The sequence below is a fragment of the Colletotrichum destructivum genome, chromosome 1 (assembly GCF_034447905.1).
Source record: "Colletotrichum destructivum chromosome 1, complete sequence".
Taxonomy (NCBI): domain Eukaryota; kingdom Fungi; phylum Ascomycota; class Sordariomycetes; order Glomerellales; family Glomerellaceae; genus Colletotrichum; species Colletotrichum destructivum.
The window spans coordinates 1,530,439-1,547,427 of record NC_085896.1 but is presented as its reverse complement, the minus strand read 5'-3'; the positions used below and the strand labels follow the sequence as shown (position 1 = coordinate 1,547,427).

The 16,989-nt window shown below is 56.1% G+C and overlaps 6 protein-coding genes across 6 annotated transcripts; 3 read left to right on the top strand and 3 right to left on the bottom strand.

The window, feature by feature from the left end:
* Positions 1-543: 543 nt before the first annotated feature.
* CDEST_00482 (uncharacterized protein) lies at positions 544-1,046 on the top strand (the record flags this gene model as incomplete). Its single annotated transcript, XM_062916641.1, has 2 exons — positions 544-753; positions 831-1,046. 2 exons carry the CDS (start codon positions 544-546, stop codon positions 1,044-1,046), a joined length of 426 nt encoding a protein of 141 aa, XP_062772692.1.
* A 544-nt stretch (positions 1,047-1,590) lies between these two features.
* Positions 1,591-1,882, top strand: CDEST_00481 (uncharacterized protein; the record flags this gene model as incomplete). The annotated part of the gene is made up of 2 exons (XM_062916640.1): positions 1,591-1,756; positions 1,878-1,882. 2 exons carry the CDS (start codon positions 1,591-1,593, stop codon positions 1,880-1,882), a joined length of 171 nt encoding a protein of 56 aa, XP_062772691.1.
* CDEST_00480 (Putative vesicle transport protein, Use1) lies at positions 1,851-3,383 on the bottom strand. Its single transcript, XM_062916639.1, has 3 exons — positions 3,112-3,383; positions 2,896-3,048; positions 1,851-2,828 (listed from the first exon to the last, which is right to left on the bottom strand). The coding sequence occupies exons 1-3, from the start codon at positions 3,280-3,282 to the stop codon at positions 2,079-2,081; spliced, it is 1,074 nt and encodes a 357-aa protein (XP_062772690.1). The 5' UTR covers positions 3,283-3,383; the 3' UTR covers positions 1,851-2,078.
* A 1,490-nt stretch (positions 3,384-4,873) lies between these two features.
* On the bottom strand, positions 4,874-6,956 carry CDEST_00479 (uncharacterized protein; the record flags this gene model as incomplete). The annotated part of the gene is made up of 4 exons (XM_062916638.1): positions 6,395-6,956; positions 6,046-6,229; positions 5,473-5,986; positions 4,874-5,217 (listed from the first exon to the last, which is right to left on the bottom strand). The coding sequence occupies exons 1-4, from the start codon at positions 6,763-6,765 to the stop codon at positions 4,874-4,876; spliced, it is 1,413 nt and encodes a 470-aa protein (XP_062772689.1). The 5' UTR covers positions 6,766-6,956.
* A 1,731-nt stretch (positions 6,957-8,687) lies between these two features.
* Positions 8,688-16,624, bottom strand: CDEST_00477 (Putative GPI mannosyltransferase). Its single transcript, XM_062916636.1, has 4 exons — positions 16,158-16,624; positions 15,838-16,059; positions 15,569-15,759; positions 8,688-15,500 (listed from the first exon to the last, which is right to left on the bottom strand). Exons 1-4 carry the CDS (start codon positions 16,371-16,373, stop codon positions 14,231-14,233), a joined length of 1,899 nt encoding a protein of 632 aa, XP_062772687.1. The 5' UTR covers positions 16,374-16,624; the 3' UTR covers positions 8,688-14,230.
* Positions 10,547-13,499, top strand: CDEST_00478 (Putative Rho GTPase activation protein; the record flags this gene model as incomplete). The annotated part of the gene is made up of 2 exons (XM_062916637.1): positions 10,547-11,180; positions 11,236-13,499. 2 exons carry the CDS (start codon positions 10,547-10,549, stop codon positions 13,497-13,499), a joined length of 2,898 nt encoding a protein of 965 aa, XP_062772688.1.
* Positions 16,625-16,989: the final 365 nt, after the last annotated feature.

Sequence of the window (16,989 nt, the reverse complement as noted above, 5' to 3'; positions counted from 1 at the left end):
ACAGCACACGGCTTTGGTCGTCACAAGATCCATACGGGTGTTCGAACGTGCAACTCGAAAGCTGGACCCTTTCTGATAAAAGCCGGTTGTTTCGTGGAAGAACTTGACGGCGACGTTCGAGTCGACGTTTGGAGTCAACGAAGAGCTCAAAGCCGGGCTACACCGCGAACATTTTGTCCTCGCCTCAATTCGGCTGTCAGGATTGAGCCGAGTTGAACAGAGAGCTTCCCCAAGCCCAGTGTGACTTTGCCATGCCCGCAACGAGCTTCCAGGCCCTCGTTGGAGAGCCGGGCTCATTCGGTGGTCATACCCATTGACAATGTCCCGTTACTGTTGTGTCCGCGCCTTACAGCGGGTCGGTATTGCATTATGAATAACCTGTTCTCGCTGGGCAATCTGTCGTCCCGCGTCAAAGCCCGGGGCAAAACATTTGGACTGGTGGTGTTTCGCAAAGCCTTCGCGTAATACAATGCTGCAATTCGGTGTCAAACATAATCAAGGGTTTTGCAAGCGAGAAGGCTCATCATCCGCGACCCAGAGACAATGCTTATTCTTTCAGGCCCTCTGGGCTCGAGTGCATGCAAGGATACCGTTTGTGCGATGACAGAGCATGTTTGCTCTTCCACCCCGAGAAATATGATACAAGCGACTCTCCTTGCCCTCGAAGCTGAAGGTCGATCGCGGCAAACGCCAGGTGACATGATATCAGGGCGCACTCGATCTATATCAGCGTTCTCCAGTATCGTCTCTCGGGTGGCAGATTGTCTTGCGACCTTTCCCAGGTCTTCTCTACGATCTCTTGTCATTACCGAGTCCATAACCCGCGAAAGTACCCTCCTTCGGCCATACGGCTCTCCTCGCCCCGCGATGCAGTTTCAGCTGGCTCTTCTCGCTCTCGGAGGCTTCCTCTTCTCCTCTGCAACGGTGTTGATGCAAGAGGTCCACATCAGCTTCGACCTGCCGTTGCCGACCGGCGCCTCAAGCCCGCGACTGGAGCAGGACATAAAGGAACACGATCCGAAAACGACCTCAACCTCCTCTCATGACGTCCGGGACCCGGGAAAAGAAACCTGTGGGTAGTTCGTAGCCCAAGAGAGTTGGTCATCATATCTTCATCCCGCCCCCTTTCCAGCTTCGTCCACTTTCGTCGGAACATGTTCGCCGATGATGGAGAGAAGAAGTATAAACTGACAACGTGATCCATACAGAGCTTGCGATGGTTACGTGCAGCGGTACCGGACCGATTGAATCCCCCTGCCGACAGACGGGGAAGTGGCTCTGTGGAGGGTTATACACCAGCTGTCTGGGGCCTACCGCCCTTTCTTGCAAGCCCAGCAGCCTCTCATCGAATTCAAAGACGCTTTGCTGGTATGTTTGATCCTCCCCACCTTATCTAATATACTATTCGACCGGGGATCAAGTCGTGTCGACTGTCGCGACCATGTATGCTGACGTCCGGAGCAGCGACACAGACCTTCCGGTATGCGGGACTCTACTGCAAGGCGCCGCGGGACAGTCCCAGAAAAGCGGCCTGGTCTGTCGCGGGACCGAGTTCAGCACAAAGTGCATCGTGCAACTCGCCACCGAGAGATGGCCTTCTTTCGTGACGGATCCGCCCTTGACGACGGCGGCGACCAGCAGTTCCAGAACCTCATCTGCCACGACTCGGCCCACCCCGTCTGCGACCTCGGCCGATTCCGCCCCGCTTACGCCGGCTTGCACGGAAACCCCGACAGTGACCGTCGCGCCGTCATCCGTAGGAACCAAAGTCGTCGACCTGGTTCTGGTTCAGGGTTTCGTGGTAATGGTTTTCGCATTGTGTACGGTCTGGTTTCGTTAGCGAGGGTAATGTCAGCATGCTTGGGCGTTTTCACAAGCTTGAGCCATACACGAACGAATGAATCAATGATCGACAGAAGAGTCTGTCTTTGGCCCAATGCTGTTCTGTCTTCCGAGTTGTCGCTCATGCCATGCCTGATACACGAGCCTCCGCCGACTTCATGCCCGACCCCGGGGGAGTGATCGTATCGTAAACCCGCCTCTTGCCTCTGTCATGACGGGAAGCAGCCCCTCATCACCTAAAACCTCAATTTGGGCATCACAAACACCAACAAAATCAACGCAACCATTAGCCCGTAAACCCATGCGTAGAGCATCATCCGGCCCCACCACCCTTTACCCTCCGTCATCTTCCGTAACGTGCCCATCCTCCGGCTCGCGGCGTCCATCGACCTTTCCGTCTTGTCCATCCCGTCGGCCGCGCGTGAGACGACATTCTTGTCCTGCTCGAGCGTGTTGGAGAACTTCTGCGAGCTGGCTTTGAGCGCACTGGCCATCTTCAAAATCGACTCGGACAGCGCATCCTGCTCCGCGCGCTGGTGATCCAGGATCGCTTCGGCCGTTGCCGTTGATGAGGCTGGGGCCGATACTGTCGACTTGACGGTGTTGGAGCGACGGGAGGCGAAAAGGGCTGCGCGCGCTGTCGCTGTCGTTGTCGCCGAGGGTGAGTCAGGGCGTGCGGGGCCGCGGGAACGGAGGGACTGGGTTGTTGTTGTCCCTGCTTCGGTGGTTGTTTTTGATTGATGTGATGTCGAAATTTCCGGTTCTGAAGTCGTGGCCGCTGCAAATGATTGTGAGGGTTCCTTTGGCAGCGCTGAGACGGGCGGGGGAAGGCTGGGTGTCTCGGGTTCTTCGTCTTTATCTTGGTCGCCTGTGTCTTCTGTTGGTATATCGGTCGACCGAGAGTCCATGCTTTCGCTCGGCGTGGGGATAATGTCGGCCAAGATATCCTCGCCGTCGGAGCTGTTGTCGTCGTCTTCCTCGTGCAACTATGGCGCAAGCGTTAGCCTTCGTTTTGTCTGCCTGAGTGCCCACCAGCGGGTCAACGCGACGCACCTGTTCGAGATCATGCATCCTATCCACCAGTCTTTCAAGAAGTTCGCGTTTACGGTTCAGGTCGGCCTGCATGTCCTGCCTCCGAGAGAGAAGCTTGACATGTATGGCTTCCTGCTCGACTCTTGTGAGAAGACTCCGCGCATAGTCGAGGTTCTGGAAGAAAACAAGAAATTAGTCCCTGTGTTCGGTATCATCGACGATAGATCGGAATCATACAGAGTTCAGCCTCGCCCGCTCGAACTCGCTAGACCGCAACCTGCGCTCGCGGTCCTGGTCGGCGTGGAGGATGGTCTGGTCGAGTCGACGAAGGAGTTGGCTTAGTTCGGCCGCGCCCTTCTCGGGGGTTGTGCTGTGCGCATACGGAAACGCTGTCGGTAAGCGAGCCATTGTGATCGATGTTTTGCCGTATTATTTGTTGTTTTGGGCGATACAAAGGGCGTTTCTTGTCGAAAGTCTGGGAAAAATGCCGGGTGGACATGTGTCTGAAGCTGATGATGTCGTCGCATGGCCAAGCCACCGTGGCTGAAGCTCCCCCTCCAAGTGCCGATGCACGGACCACATTCACAACGGTGACAACTTCTACATCAACTGGTCCAACCTGAACCGCCAGCGGCCAGTGTTGGAAACCCAATAATGTCAGACGAGACGTCTGAGTCCACTGCCACCTCTGAGGCTGATTCTAAGTACGTCGTTTCGGTGGCTTCAAAAATTTCCTCGGCGAGTCACGCAGCTCCAACATCAGATTTATGCGTTTTTGGGCACTCAATCAGATCGACTTGATGCCGTCAAGTTTGGGCAAAGCCTTGGGGGTTGTATGCGCCGAGTTGTTGCTTCTCCTCCGTCGTGTCCCGCATATTTGTTTTCTTTGAGACCTATCGTACAGGTCCTAGACATGGTGCGATGGTACCGCCAAATATCCCTCACTAGAACATCACGAGAGGCTTGCATTGAACCCGACAGCTTGTCCGTGTCTATCAGACATCGCAATCGGTGAGAGGTTATCTGTCAATGCTGCGCATTGAGGGTTCAAGCAACTACGTGAGTGCGTTACGAGCCGGAACCCCCCGTCCCCACACAGGGCGAGCGACTCTCAGCAATCTCAGCTGGACTTTTGCCATCCCGCAGCAACCCACTCCGATGCGGTGCCGCCCGAAGGTGCCTCGTGATGAGTTCTCGTCCGGCGAAGGCAGCGCCTGGTGTCGGGGCCCCTCATTGTCACATGAACGAGGATCGGAGGGTGGTCCGTTGTTGCCTCCGTGAACGAGCAAGACCCCTCCCGGATGTGCAAACCCGCCCCCCCAAAGAAAAAAGTACCTGTAGGTCCAATATCACACATGTTGAAGAGAGAGAGGGGGAGGGGCAGAGGGAAGGAAACGCTGTCGAAGAAACCTGGAAATTTGCCAATTTTGCAAGCCACACGATCCAAGCCGCCAAGTTGATGACTTCCCCCGACGGCTCCGGACCTCCACATTTGGCACATTACGGACAAAGCAGCCCTCTCGAAAGGAGTCAGCGGACTGTCGCAAACAAGTCATGCGTGCGTGATGTAGGAACAGCGTGACTATGCCCTCCGTTTCATCATCTCCTACCTGATACCCCGCGCTTCTGGTTCCCGCAACAGGGTTGATGTGTGGGATTCGCCGTTGGTGAAGCTGTCATGGCGGCTCGAATGGGCTGGTGAATGTCGCTATCGCATCTCAGCCCTGCAGGCACAACTTGACCATATCCAAGGAGAAGGAGCCTCCCTCCGTTTTGACGGTTAGCTTGTTTCATCTTCATGCAGTCGAGTTGTCGGTGGGCGAAAATCCATCTCCTCTCGGAAGTAACCACGAGGCTGTCGTGGGGGGAAAAAAGTGACGATGCGAGCGACGAGGGCGTATGGATCTTCCTGCCTTTAGGCGAATTCAGGCGAGTGATTGAGCCGGCTGGATGACGAAGTTCCATGACTCCGCGCCACCCCTAGAGCTCGGTTGACCTGTCAGGACGGATACAGTAGAGTAACGCGAGGTGCGGTTGCAGCCACAAGAATGATGCCAGCGACGCGTCGGAGGCGAATCCTCTCCGCAAATGCCACTCTCACATCGTTGGACAACCACAAAACAAGTCCGGGTGAGGCAAGATAAGACGACATTCTGACTTGGGGAGGGGGAAACGGGCGCTGTGCGTCCCTGCATGATGGAAAGAAAAGAGGATTCGGTGCTAATTTTGGAAACGGGATGAACCCGGCATTGGCTGGAGTAGGCTGGAGCAGGCTTGATGGCATTGCGAAGGGGTCCTTGACGACGGGTACGTATTCGCAGAGTGTGGCGTGGTTGTACTGTGCTGTACGGTGGCAGTAACACATTATACTGCAACAGAAGCCGGGAAGGGCGTCGGGACAGCAAGCTCTTTCAAGCACTGAAGACCGTCAACATAAACTTGGCGGGGACGGCTACGGTAGTATGGTCGTCGTCGACGCCGGGAGGTGCACGACGTCATTGGGTAGCTGTGGGGGTGGGAGCCTTGAGTGGAACATTACACTACGGATACGGATACACAGAGATGCAAACGGGTAGTCATGTCAGATGTACAAAGTACCCGCGGAGTACCGCATGGGGGCTGGGGATAGTTTTGGGCGGTAAGTATCGACAGAGTATCCGGAAGCCACCGTGATCCACCAGTCCCTGAAGATGGGATTGGCATGGGGCATGGCCGCATGGGGGAGGACAGATGAATGGCTGGTCGTTGGACCGATGGAGTCGACCGATGGAAGTTCGGCAAGATCCAGCATCTGGGCTCGGTGGAGGTTATTGTTAGTTAAATTGGGTTGCTTTGGGTCGCTTTGCTTTTCTGCGCCTACCGGGTTAGTAACTAGGTACGCAGTATCGCAGGCAGCTGTCAGTGACTCAGAGCCCCAAGACTGAAGCCAAATGCTGGAGAAGCGCCTTTTGGGTTCTGTTTCGTACTGTCTCGCGAAACACTGTCCATCAAAGCTGCCGAAATGATCGTTAGTGGTTGGAGCCTTGGCCGAGGTGCTGTGTTGGGTACTATGAAGGCAGAAAGGGCACGATGCGGCCGGGGCCAGGAAGCCAGCCTGGGTCGCGGGTGAGTGCTGCGAGTCGAAGCTTGAAGTGGTATGGTAGGTGTCTAGCTACAGAGTGACGGGTCGACGGCCGGGACGAACTGTGCCTCTTGGAGAGCCGTCGTCGTGAGAGCGGACGTGCGAGAGACAGTAGCGCCTCGGACGGCGCAGGGCAGGACCAAGATGCAGAGCAGAGCCTTGCAGTACATGCTGTCAGAGTCAGGTCGCGCCGCTCGCTGCTTGAATACCCGACGTTGTCGGTCGAGCTCCTGGCTGCAGGGTATGACCGCACCGGTATAGTTCCATCCGACGGGAGACTTACACAGTAGTGTCCGGCGCTGGCGAGGTGATCGACAGCGGCTTCTGCCCTTTTGGAGACAGGAGTTCGGGTCTGAACCAGGATACGGGCTGCGACCCGATGGTCAAGAAGCGACGAACTCTTGTTCAGAAGCGTGAAGCTGACGGGCCGAGAAAACGATGATGTAGCCGCGGTCGCACTTTGCAGCGTTGATCAAGGCATTGTACCCGGATCTGGTGAGTCTACGACCTAGCTTAACGACCAACAGGAGATGCACCGGCCGAAAGCAGGTTGCCCAGGGATTTGGAACGCGAGCCGAGCCCGTAGGCCGACATAGGAAGGACGTCTGCCCAGCCCCATAAGGCAAGAGAGACAAAAATAGACCAACAAAGAAAGAAAGACGTAGATGTGTGAGACACGCAGGGCGGCAACTTGCAAAAGGATGGCGGGATAGAACCGGAAACAAGTTGAGAGACAAGATGCAGATGTATTGTGCTAGGGGATCACGCATGGCGTCGGATGCTGCAGTTGGGAAACTGCGGCCGAGGATGCCACAAACTCCAAAGTCAATGGGCGATGAACCGTCATGCTGCTTCTGCTGCACGCCAAAACGCACTTACATTTTCGGCCAGTCGAGATGGGAAATGGGAAATGATTGAGAAGGAAAGAATGGGTGGATGGATAGTGGTGGTGGTCTGGGGGTGCGTCTGCCAGTTGCTGCCGGATTGGACGGTATTGAGACGAACGGACGACAAGGCAGGTTTCCTTGCGTTTATCTGTACTCTTATTTGAACAGCCCCCCCTAGTAATCATCTCACAAACTCCCTCATCAGCACGAGGGGGTTTCGGCACACCCCGATAATCGAAACGTCTGGATCACGACACGGGACCGCAAGAAGCGCATGAGGCATCGTTGATGGCCGGTCCACGGCTGCAAGTTAAATTGGACTTTCCCGATCCGAGCTCTTGGCTTGCGACGGGATTTTTTTGTAGTTACGGGACATTGCTCCCTGCACTTGTGTTTGTTCACCCTTGTTTCTCTCTGTTTCTCTCTCCTCTCTCGGTGGCTTTGTTTTGTTTACTCGACTGGAGCAATGGTTTGTTTACCCAATTTCAAAATTTGACGACTCCCGCCTCCCACCTTCCACCTCAGCTCGTGCTTGGGTGCCCCAAGCTCCGGTGAGCTGCTCAAGTGGGGGTAAGCCCACGGCATCCTTCAGGTCCCAACGGGCAACAACCATGAACGAACCAACTCGGCCGTCAGGTGGCCCGGCGCAGCTGCTGAGACGACGTGAACGAAGGTCAATGTGTAGAGTAGGTAAGCTTTCAAGGAGGGCCCCCGCCTCTATGTGCCTGCGACTCTGCGCCGGCCATGCTGGAGAAGGCTTGACTCGTGCGAGGCGTTGAATGACGGCCGGGGCTGAAGAAGGGAACAGGGGCGGGGCGGCCTTGCCGTCGTACGGTTAAGTTCGTCCAATTCAATGCTACCAACCTACCTATGTAAGCATTTTTGTAAGGCCTTGCAAAGTCATGTACGGAGTAATTTATAGGGATGACGCATGCTGGCGCTCGGTCGATGCTGCAAAGTACCTCGGCGCGTAAGCTTACCCATCGGGAGTGTGCGACGAAGCCACTTTTCCCTTTATTAGATTCTGTGGAAGATTGATTGATATATTGATTCTACGGATACTTACGCTACCTATGGCCAACTATTTAGTTTGGTAGATGCACGATTCTCCACTTGCACCTCGCCAGTCACAATTACTCATCTCGCTGAGAGTGAGACCTCGTGGCGGCAGGGCCACCCTTTTCTGTCTCGACTTCCTTTCCTTTTGTCCTCACTCACCCGGTTCCTCACTTCAGTGCAAGTGGACATTGGCATGGACATGCATGGACATGGACAACACAGGCCCCGAAACCTTACTGCGCTGTCATCCATCGCCCATATCCATCCACTTGCGGCGTGTCAGCGGCTCCAGTGGACAAGTGCAGCAAGACAATGCGCCCCTCCCCCCCCGGTCCACTGATTCTTTGCACCTTGTGTCCTGGGATCGTCAAGGGCCAGCCTCCGTGCCGTTTGAAAAGGCAAAAAGACTCCAGCGACAAGGGACGAACAGCCACTGACAGCCAACAGAAGCGGCCGGCGACACCCAGAGCACCCATTCACCCATCCCAACGTCCCACGTCCCACGTCCCACGTAACTGCGCAGCAGTAGCACACTTTGTCCGTTGCAGGCCTTGGGCCTCGACGAGTCTTCTCTCTCCACCCTGGCGAAGGGTTGGAACCTGTCTTGGAGAGAAGTACTTGCGCCTCTACCAAGTTCCCCTTGTTGCTTAAGGTACTTTTTATTCGATAGCCGTTTCCACTCCCGTTCCCACTCTTCCGTTTCCACCCCCCCGTCGGCCCCCTGAACCCCCCTCTGTTTCTCGCTCTCTTCCAGCGTCCCTGCCCTGCCCTCAATGGGGCCATCACCAAATCCATCCGACGACGACCACCTCAGCCCAGCGCCAACCCATCTGAACGACGTTGAGGCCTTGCCATTGGGGATATCATCGGTATCGTCCCCCCTACGACACCCTTACGGCATCCCTCACAAGCGTCTTTACCCGACCACCTGACCGCAACAACCCTGTTGTCTCGTCCTGGGCTATCCATCCTGTGCCGGCCAGTCTGTCAGTGTCTGTTTGCCGCCGTCGCTGGCTGTGTTGTTAATGTTTTGCTACTGGTCATCTTCGTCGTGGTCGTCTGCGTAGTCGGCTGCCTTGTCCATACATACTTGCCCTGTTTGTCCGGCATCTTATGCTACCACATCAGAGAACCTCTGGATGTGGACGCCACCGCCGCACCGCTTCGCTCATTTGTTCAAACTGGCCACTTACTGGAACGATTGCCCATCCTCTTCCGCCCACGTACCCTGCCTCACCTAACCGTCCTGGGGCACAAATGCTTCCCTCTATTCGTACACGCCACTTCGTCGACCTTTGCTTGACCGGGGCAACTAACTCACCACACACACACACATACTCTCTCTCTCTCTCTTTCTCTCTCTATTTCACTGCGCCGTACATACATTTCAGCACCTCCCATACCTTTCCTGGCCCTTACGCACACCCACATTACACTGACGCCCGGCCTGGACCTAACAGACCATTTGGACCTAGACCTGGACCTAGACCTAAACCTGGACCTGGATCTGGCCTGGACCTGGACCTTTGTAACTTGGACTGGCATCTGCACCCGCACCTGCATCTCCCCCTCCCTCCCCTTCGTCCACTTTACCTGGGCGGGCCTCTCTTCGAATTCTACGAATGCCTTAGCTACAGTATTATCCTTCACCTCTACCTCACCATACCTACCCCGTCCCTACCTAGGTACCCTAGGCACTCTACCTACTCACCTTCCCACCCTTCCCACCTTACCTCGCCTCGAGTGCACATACCTCAATCCTCCTCCTTCTCTTCCACCTGACCTTAAACCAAACTCTCTCCTCAGGGGAAAACAACTTTCTTCTTCTTTTCCGTCCTCGTCGCCATTCAACCGACGTTCGACCACGACATTCGATTCGTGTCGTCGTCGCGTCCATTGTTCGGAAACGTCACTCGCTTTCATTGTCCATCGTTAGAATCCCACTAACGCGCAGCTCGTGTCTGACCAACTTCCACCCCCCCCTCTTCCAGCGCTGCATCATCGTCGCCCACCGCTCGCTGTCTTTAATCAAGGCTGCTCAAAGTCACTTCGGCCATCATCTCACCTCCAGTACACCGACGCTCTTTTCCCGTCGTTCGCTCCCACCGTCGCCCGCATCTATCCACCTACCTGCTCATCTTTACCAGAACATCCTCATGACACCGACAGCAGTTTTTTCGCGTTAGACATTCAGAGATAGAGAAAGAGAGAGACGGAAGAAAAGAGGTGGAAACTCGAGACCACCGACAGATCGCTCCATTCGACAAAGAAGCATTTGCGCGCCAAAAGAAACCCCACGTCCAATCACCGCCTGCGCTCGCATCCTCTCTTAGCGCATGCTCACATCCAATACATACCTAGCAACCTAACCCAGTGCAAAACACCACCAAACCGGCCAAGCAACCGACCCAAAAGAACGATCACTGGCGACACCGAGTCTGCTTTCTGCACCCTTCTTGTTCTTCCTCGTCGTCGCTCGACTACTGTCGTTCTACGCTGCCTGATATACCTTCATCGTGTCTCCCCCCGTTTTCCCCGACCATCACCAGGAGCGCTGGCAACAACACGATAATTGAGCTCCGACCACCTGCGCCCCGTCATTGCGATGACGTCCGCTGTTCCTCCCCCCAACCAGGCTTTGCAGCCCACGAGTACCTCGACCGCGCCCGCTGGGCCTTCGACTCCGAACAAGAGAGACCTGAAATCGTGGTGGAAAGGCTTCAAGCTGCCCTCGAAGCATCAAGAACAACACGGTAGAACCCCTTCTGTGTTCGCATCGCATTCTTCGCCCCCAACGCAACCCCTCTTCAGTGAAGACGTCGACTACGCAATCGATACTTCGACCATGCCTTTGAGCCTTGTCCTCATGCTGCAAGACGCCTACATCGTTGAGCTCGCCGACCCTGTCTTACCCAGAGCCTGTGCTTCAAGTGATGCGACGCCGCCTACCACCCTCAGCTTGGCTTGTGTGCTCAACAGGCTGTCCCTGTCCATCGCTACGCCTGTGCGCCAGTGCGCCAAGCGGATCCGCGCAACTATGACAACCACTGCTACCACTTCAGGTGCTGACCATTCTCTAGCAGATAACCGACCACATGGCATTTTTGGCGTTCCTCTCCGCCAGAGTATCACCTATGCCAACGTTGCCATCTCCCTTGTCGATGAGAACGGAAAAAGCTACATTTATGGCTACGTACCGATCGTTGTAGCCAAGTGCGGCGTGTTTTTGAAGGAAAAGGGTAAGTGTACACAACACCCTGGGGCAAATTTTCGCCTGCTCACGTTCCGTTCCAGCCACGGCAGTAGAGGGTATTTTTCGTCTCAGCGGCTCCGAGAAGCGCATCAAGGAACTAAAGCAAATCTTCGATTCTCCCGACCGCTATGGAAAGGGCCTTGTTTGGGATAACTACACCGTTCACGATGCGGCCAACGTCCTCCGACGCTACCTGAACGATCTGCCCGAACCAGTTGTGCCGTTGGACCTGTACGAGAAATTCCGGGAGCCGCTGCGAGGCGCCACTAGACAGGCTGTTGGTGATGCCGAAGGACCCCAATTCGTGGAGAACTTTGACGAGCAGGCTGCCATTGTCAAGTACCAAAAACTCATCACTGAGCTTCCGCCGCTGAACCGACAGCTGTTGCTCTACATCCTGGATCTGTTGGCAGTTTTCGCCGCTAAGTCGGAAGAGAACCGAATGAATTCCCAGAACCTCGCTGCCATCTTTCAACCCGGCATGCTCTCACACCCGCAACACGCCATGGCGCCAGAGGAGTACCGTCTGAACCAATGCGTCCTCATTTTCCTCATTGAAAACCAGGACCACTTCTTGATTGGAATGCAGGGTACGGCAACAGACGAGAAGACAAAGCAGCTGATCGAAAAAGGCACACCCCCTGCTGCGGGTGGGCCAGTAACTCCTAACCCTAACAGGAAGTCGGGTCTGGGCCGTTCTGCGTCCAATGCAAGCGCTGGCGCCGAGAGTGTAAGAAGAGAAGGCATGGTCAGGAGGAATCGGTCAACGTCTTCGCGGCACTCCCACCAGGAGGGATCTACTACCCCCAACAGCCCTGCTCTCGCCCCGACGCCAAACAGTGGACTCGGCAGGAGCAACACCGTGCCCTCCAAGAAGTCCCCCGCTCTCCAGACGGGTAGATTTAGACGTGACGCCTCGCCTATCCCCGGCTCGTCCCCTCGCGAGCCCATGATCCCGGCGACGACGGAGGAGATGGTCGAGATTCCTGATCAGTCCCCTACCACCTCAACTGCCTCACATGCCCCAGCTGTGATTGGCACGTCCAGCCTGGCTCCTTCTGCTGCCGGCATGGCAGGCCGGAGTCAGGAGAGGTTGCTCGATCCGAATGAGATGACGACCCCCATGAAGGATCGAAGCCTCCCGAGCATATTCCAACGATCTCCCACAGGCGAGGGCGAGAAGAGGCAGCCGAACAAGTTGAAGAAGAAGCGGATTCCTGGAAGTTTGAACCCGAGCGCTCAAAGCTCGGCTGCATCTTTGGCCGGTACGCACTCAGCCGCTGTGTCCCCTAGCGTTGAAGCCCCTAATCCCATGGACCTGGTGGGTGGTCCGATACCCGAGCACGATGAAGCCGTCCCAGTCGGTCAGCAATCCAACTCGGTTGAAACGCCATCAGAACCCACCCCACGCGCATCACAGGTCCCTTCCAGCAGCACCTTGCACCCTGAGCAGACGCTCAAGGGCAAAAAGTCCCCCCCGACATCTCTCCATTCGTCATTTAACGAAGGTTCTGACATTGATCAGACTGAGGAGTCTATCATGACGGCATCGGCAGATGCAAATGAGCCGGAGAAGGATAAGAAAAGGCGATGGAGATTGTCGCGGCAAAGAGGCCACGAACATCACCCTTCAATCACGTCGCCACGTCTAGCCTTCGGATCCAACGACAATGCCGATGTCAGCGTCACCTCGATTGGAAGTGGTGGATACAAACCACGTAAAAGCTTCACCGGCGAGAGCTCCGAGACTGGGTTCCACGCTGCCGAGGCACACAGCAGTCATGAATCCCGCGACAAGGACGGCAAAGACGAATCCAAGGGCCCCATCGGTTGGATTAAGAACAAATACCGAGAGGCCAAGGAAAGCGCGGAGCAAAGGAGAAATAAGTCGCCCCCGGCAGATCGGCAGTCCTCTCTCGGCGGCTCTAGCATCATGTCGGGAAGGGGCAAGAGCCTAGAAATCCGGAGAGAGCCCGATGAGAAGGCGCAAAATGATCATCCGGCGCCTGTGCCACCGATTCCGTCTCAACCGACACAAGCTCAGCCGGCACAGGCTCAACCGTCAGTTGCCCCCCCAGCGCCACCAGTGCCGGCGTCGACATCGGCACAACAGACATCGTTCCCGCTAGCAGCACCAGCATCAATGGTGCCAGCTCCAACGGCAGCAGCCGAGCCAGCAGTGACCCGACCGTCACCACCTCAGCCGGCGCAATCCCCACCAGCAGCATCTCAACTAGCAGCAGCATCTCAGCCGGAGCTAGCACCGCCGCAGCAACCCCTATCGGAAGAAACACGGCAGTCATGACGGCTTCAAAGTTGAAAATACGAAACGCTTGGTGTTATTGTTTGGGAGGCTAAGTTTTGGAGAGCAAATAGCGTCACTTGGACATGACAATGTGCTTCCAGGGTTCGAAACCAGGGAAGGAGGGAAGCCCAAGCATGAGGCCACTCCAGATACAATGTTCCATGTCGAAATAAAAAGGGAGGCATATGTGTGCTGTGCGAACCATGACGTACGGAGTTGTTCGATTCTCTTTCTCTCTCTGGCTTGGTGTAAAGCGATGCATTGCCCACGGGCTCGCTCGCTATGAAGGGGTCTCAGTCAAGTAGGCGTTGCCCGGTGTGGCCTATTCCCCTTACAAGGTTACATGGGATTTGATGTGGTATTTATGATCTTTGAAAAAGAAGGGACTTTTGAAAATCCTCATCAAGAGTGGCCATTATGAACCGCGCGTCTCTAGTTCTGTGTGTGCAGAATTCCCAACGCATATCGAACCGACCTATGCGTCATCGCATTCTTCAGTACGTGCTCGTTTTGTGGGACACAGATGTTCAGCGCCTTGAGTTGACCACTTTGGTGTAGAGACTGGTCCGTTTGTGCGTATGATACATTTGTCTGTATGGTACATATATGTACAGTATTATACCGTTGAAGGACGGGGTCGGCTACACACCCCAGGGCCGAATTACGCTTTTTAACTGGGGCACCCGCCTGGCTTTCACTCCTGATTTGAAAGGGGCGACTCTTGCACTAAGTCATGAAACGGTGGTGTAAAGGCCCGTATCCCAGACAACGATCTTCCCCCGTCGCCGGGAGTCCTCATTGAAGAAGCCGTTCCAACCTTGCCAGACGCGCTTCGGGCGGACGCCAAAATGTCGGCCGCGGGGCCCGTCAAAGAAGTCAAGGAGCCACGGCTCGATGCCCTCGAAGCCGACGATGTAGCGAGGGATGTCCTCGGCCTTTATGGACGGTGCCAATGACGCGTTTATGTCTGCGTCGGGGTCACCTGTGTGCTTTGCGGCGACTGGCCACATCTCAGTGGCCAGGAAATGCTGGGGATCGTCGTAGAAGCGGTCCGCCTCGTCGCGGTAGTCGATGCGCTCCGGGGTGTTGGGGGCTGTGTGGAGCGGCGGCTCGCAGGTCAAGGCGCGGGCACGAAGGGTCGGGTAGATCAGGTGTGAGCGCCAGGGGGTCGAGTGGCATGGCATGAGGAAGAGGGCGAAGAGCTCCTCTGACGAGGAGTTCGCGACGGCCGAGGCCACGGAGATGGGGCTGGAGAAGTCGGACGTTGCGGTGTGGAGTCGGGAGTAGGTGTTGCGGAGGAAGGCAAGGACGGTTAGGGGTGCGGGCTGGTGGAGCAGGGTGAGGAAGAAGGAAAGGAGAGCGTGTAGGGCCAGAGCGAAGGTTAGAAGGCGTTTGTGCCGGAGTCTGGGCTTGGGGAGCGGGGACTTGGGGGTTGGCGATGGGGCCGGCGAGGTGAAGAAGCTGGTCAAGGGCGCGGCGGCGAGGACATGGAGAACCGGGAGGAGGGGATAAATGAAGCGGACCTCCTTATGAGAGACGAGGGAGAGCGTCGCGATAACGACGTAAACTATCCGCGAAAGGGTCTTGAGAGTTTGGGTGCGGATCTCGGATGGCGTCGACGGCGGGCGGTAGAGGGCAGCGAGGACGAAGGGGAGGTAGGCGATGGAGAGGAGAGGCAGGCCCTGAGACAGATAATAGTGCCAGTCATTGCGGCCGTAGAAGACAGCGAGGGACTGTGAGAGATTGAAGTAGAGGAACTTGTAGGGCGGGAAGGCCCAGTGGCCAAAGTAGAGACGGTCCGAGGCGAGAGATAGGGAGATCACGACGGTACCGCATAAGAAGGCCTCACGAATAAGAATGAGGAATGTCTGCGCCGTGAGGACGGAGGATCGAGTGGAGAGGGGCCGAGCCAGTGTGGCTATTGCGACTGTTGCCCATATAATCACGTTGGTTGGGCGAAGCAGAACAGCGACGGCCGCGAGGGTGAGGGATAAGCGAAGGCTGTGTGAGTCTCGGTGAGTGACTTCCTAGGTAGGCAATTCAATCAAATCGGTATGTAAGACTCGTACCTCATCAGTACTCCTGGTGCGTGCAGAATTGACTTTGCAGGCTTGGGATTCTCCTTCTCGGGCCTGCTTTCACCGAGGAGCTCCCACGGCCAGTAGTTGAGGGCCATGACGGTGAGGGTGGTCTCTAGCGAGTTGGAGAATGTTCTCGTCGAGCAGTACCATTGGAAAGGACTGAACATGCTCATAAATAGCTAATTAAAGTTAGTGTTGGCAGATCTCTCGGGCCATGCACACCGTCAACACGGCTCGGGATGGGGAATTTGACTTACAGCAAACCATGAGATGGAGCTGTCGGCACCGTAGATCTTTACGGCCAGCTGCCAGGTGTACCAGTCACCGGCGGCAGCGAAGACAGCCTGAGCGGCCTTCGGGGCGGCGAGCAGGAGCCATGGCCTGGCGAACGGGAGCGGGCGGGCGACGAAATCCGCGAGGTAATAAACGCCGGCGAAGAGGGCGGGATGCAGCGAGGAGCGGAGCTGGTTCCTCCATTCCTGTCCAAGTCAGCAACCGGCCGAGGGGAAAAGGGCATGACGAGGAAACAGATCAATCGATGACGAGAGGAGAGAGCGCAGTGATTCCAGAAACTCACCCAAGTAATCCACGCACCGCCGCTTTCGCCAAAGGCCATGCGCCAGGCGGGCTCGAGGGCCTGGAAGTACTCGTCGGGCTGGAAAAAGGTAAGGACCCACCAGGCATTGAGGAGACGGATGACGAGGAGGGACCGGAATACGGCAGGCTTGTTGTGCTCGTTACGAACTGCCATTAGGAGTTCGGGGCGGGCGAGCGGGGAGCCGACGGAAGCCATTGTGGAGAAAGCGTGGACACCCCTCCTCCTTGGTGGCCGGCGGCGGCAGCGGCGAAGGGAGGGCAAAGAGCGGTAGACGGGGGGGGGCCAGGGGCGGGGGTTCGCTGTTGTTGCCCGTGGACGGTGGACGGTTGACGGCGGACGGAGGAGGGAAGCTATTGCGTAATCATCGGTCGGGCGGGAAAGAGACAAGAGATGCGCTAATGCCCAGTGTCACGGGGCGAAGCATGAATGACAGTAACACCAATTTGACGAGTCAGGCGTGTCCGTGTGCGGTGCGAATGGTGTGTATGATGTGTCAGTGGTGGTTGATGGTGATGTGACTCTTGGATGAGCTCAGGCCTCGCTTGTCTCGTTTTCTGCGTCGCCAGCCGGGGCCGGACCTGTAAAGAAAGGAGAGGAAAAAAAAGTGGTGATGCCGGGCCGGACCCTCTTCCTAAGATCGCTAATGGAATGTCGAGACGGGATGCAGAGCGCTAAAGTTTCATTGACAGGCAGTTGCTTCCTGGTCACTGGCCACTAAGAAACACTGAAGACTTCATCGAGAGTCGCTGTCGCCGAAAAAGCCTGAGACCACCTAACCCAGAACCTTGGTTTTCAGGCACGATTCTACATC

Coding starts and splice junctions, on each gene's coding strand:
- CDEST_00477 (XM_062916636.1), bottom strand. CDS start 16,373: ATGGCTTCCGTCGGCTCCCCGCTCGCCCGCCCCGAACTCCTAATGGCA. Junction 16,060..16,157: donor GCGGTGCGTGGATTACTTGG/GTGAGTTTCTGG, acceptor TGACTTGGACAG/GAATGGAGGAACCAGCTCCG. Junction 15,501..15,568: donor GCACCAGGAGTACTGATGAG/GTACGAGTCTTA, acceptor AGACTCACACAG/CCTTCGCTTATCCCTCACCC.
- CDEST_00480 (XM_062916639.1), bottom strand. CDS start 3,282: ATGGCTCGCTTACCGACAGCGTTTCCGTATGCGCACAGCACAACCCCC. Junction 3,049..3,111: donor AGCGGGCGAGGCTGAACTCT/GTATGATTCCGA, acceptor GTTTTCTTCCAG/AACCTCGACTATGCGCGGAG. Junction 2,829..2,895: donor GGATGCATGATCTCGAACAG/GTGCGTCGCGTT, acceptor CTTGCGCCATAG/TTGCACGAGGAAGACGACGA.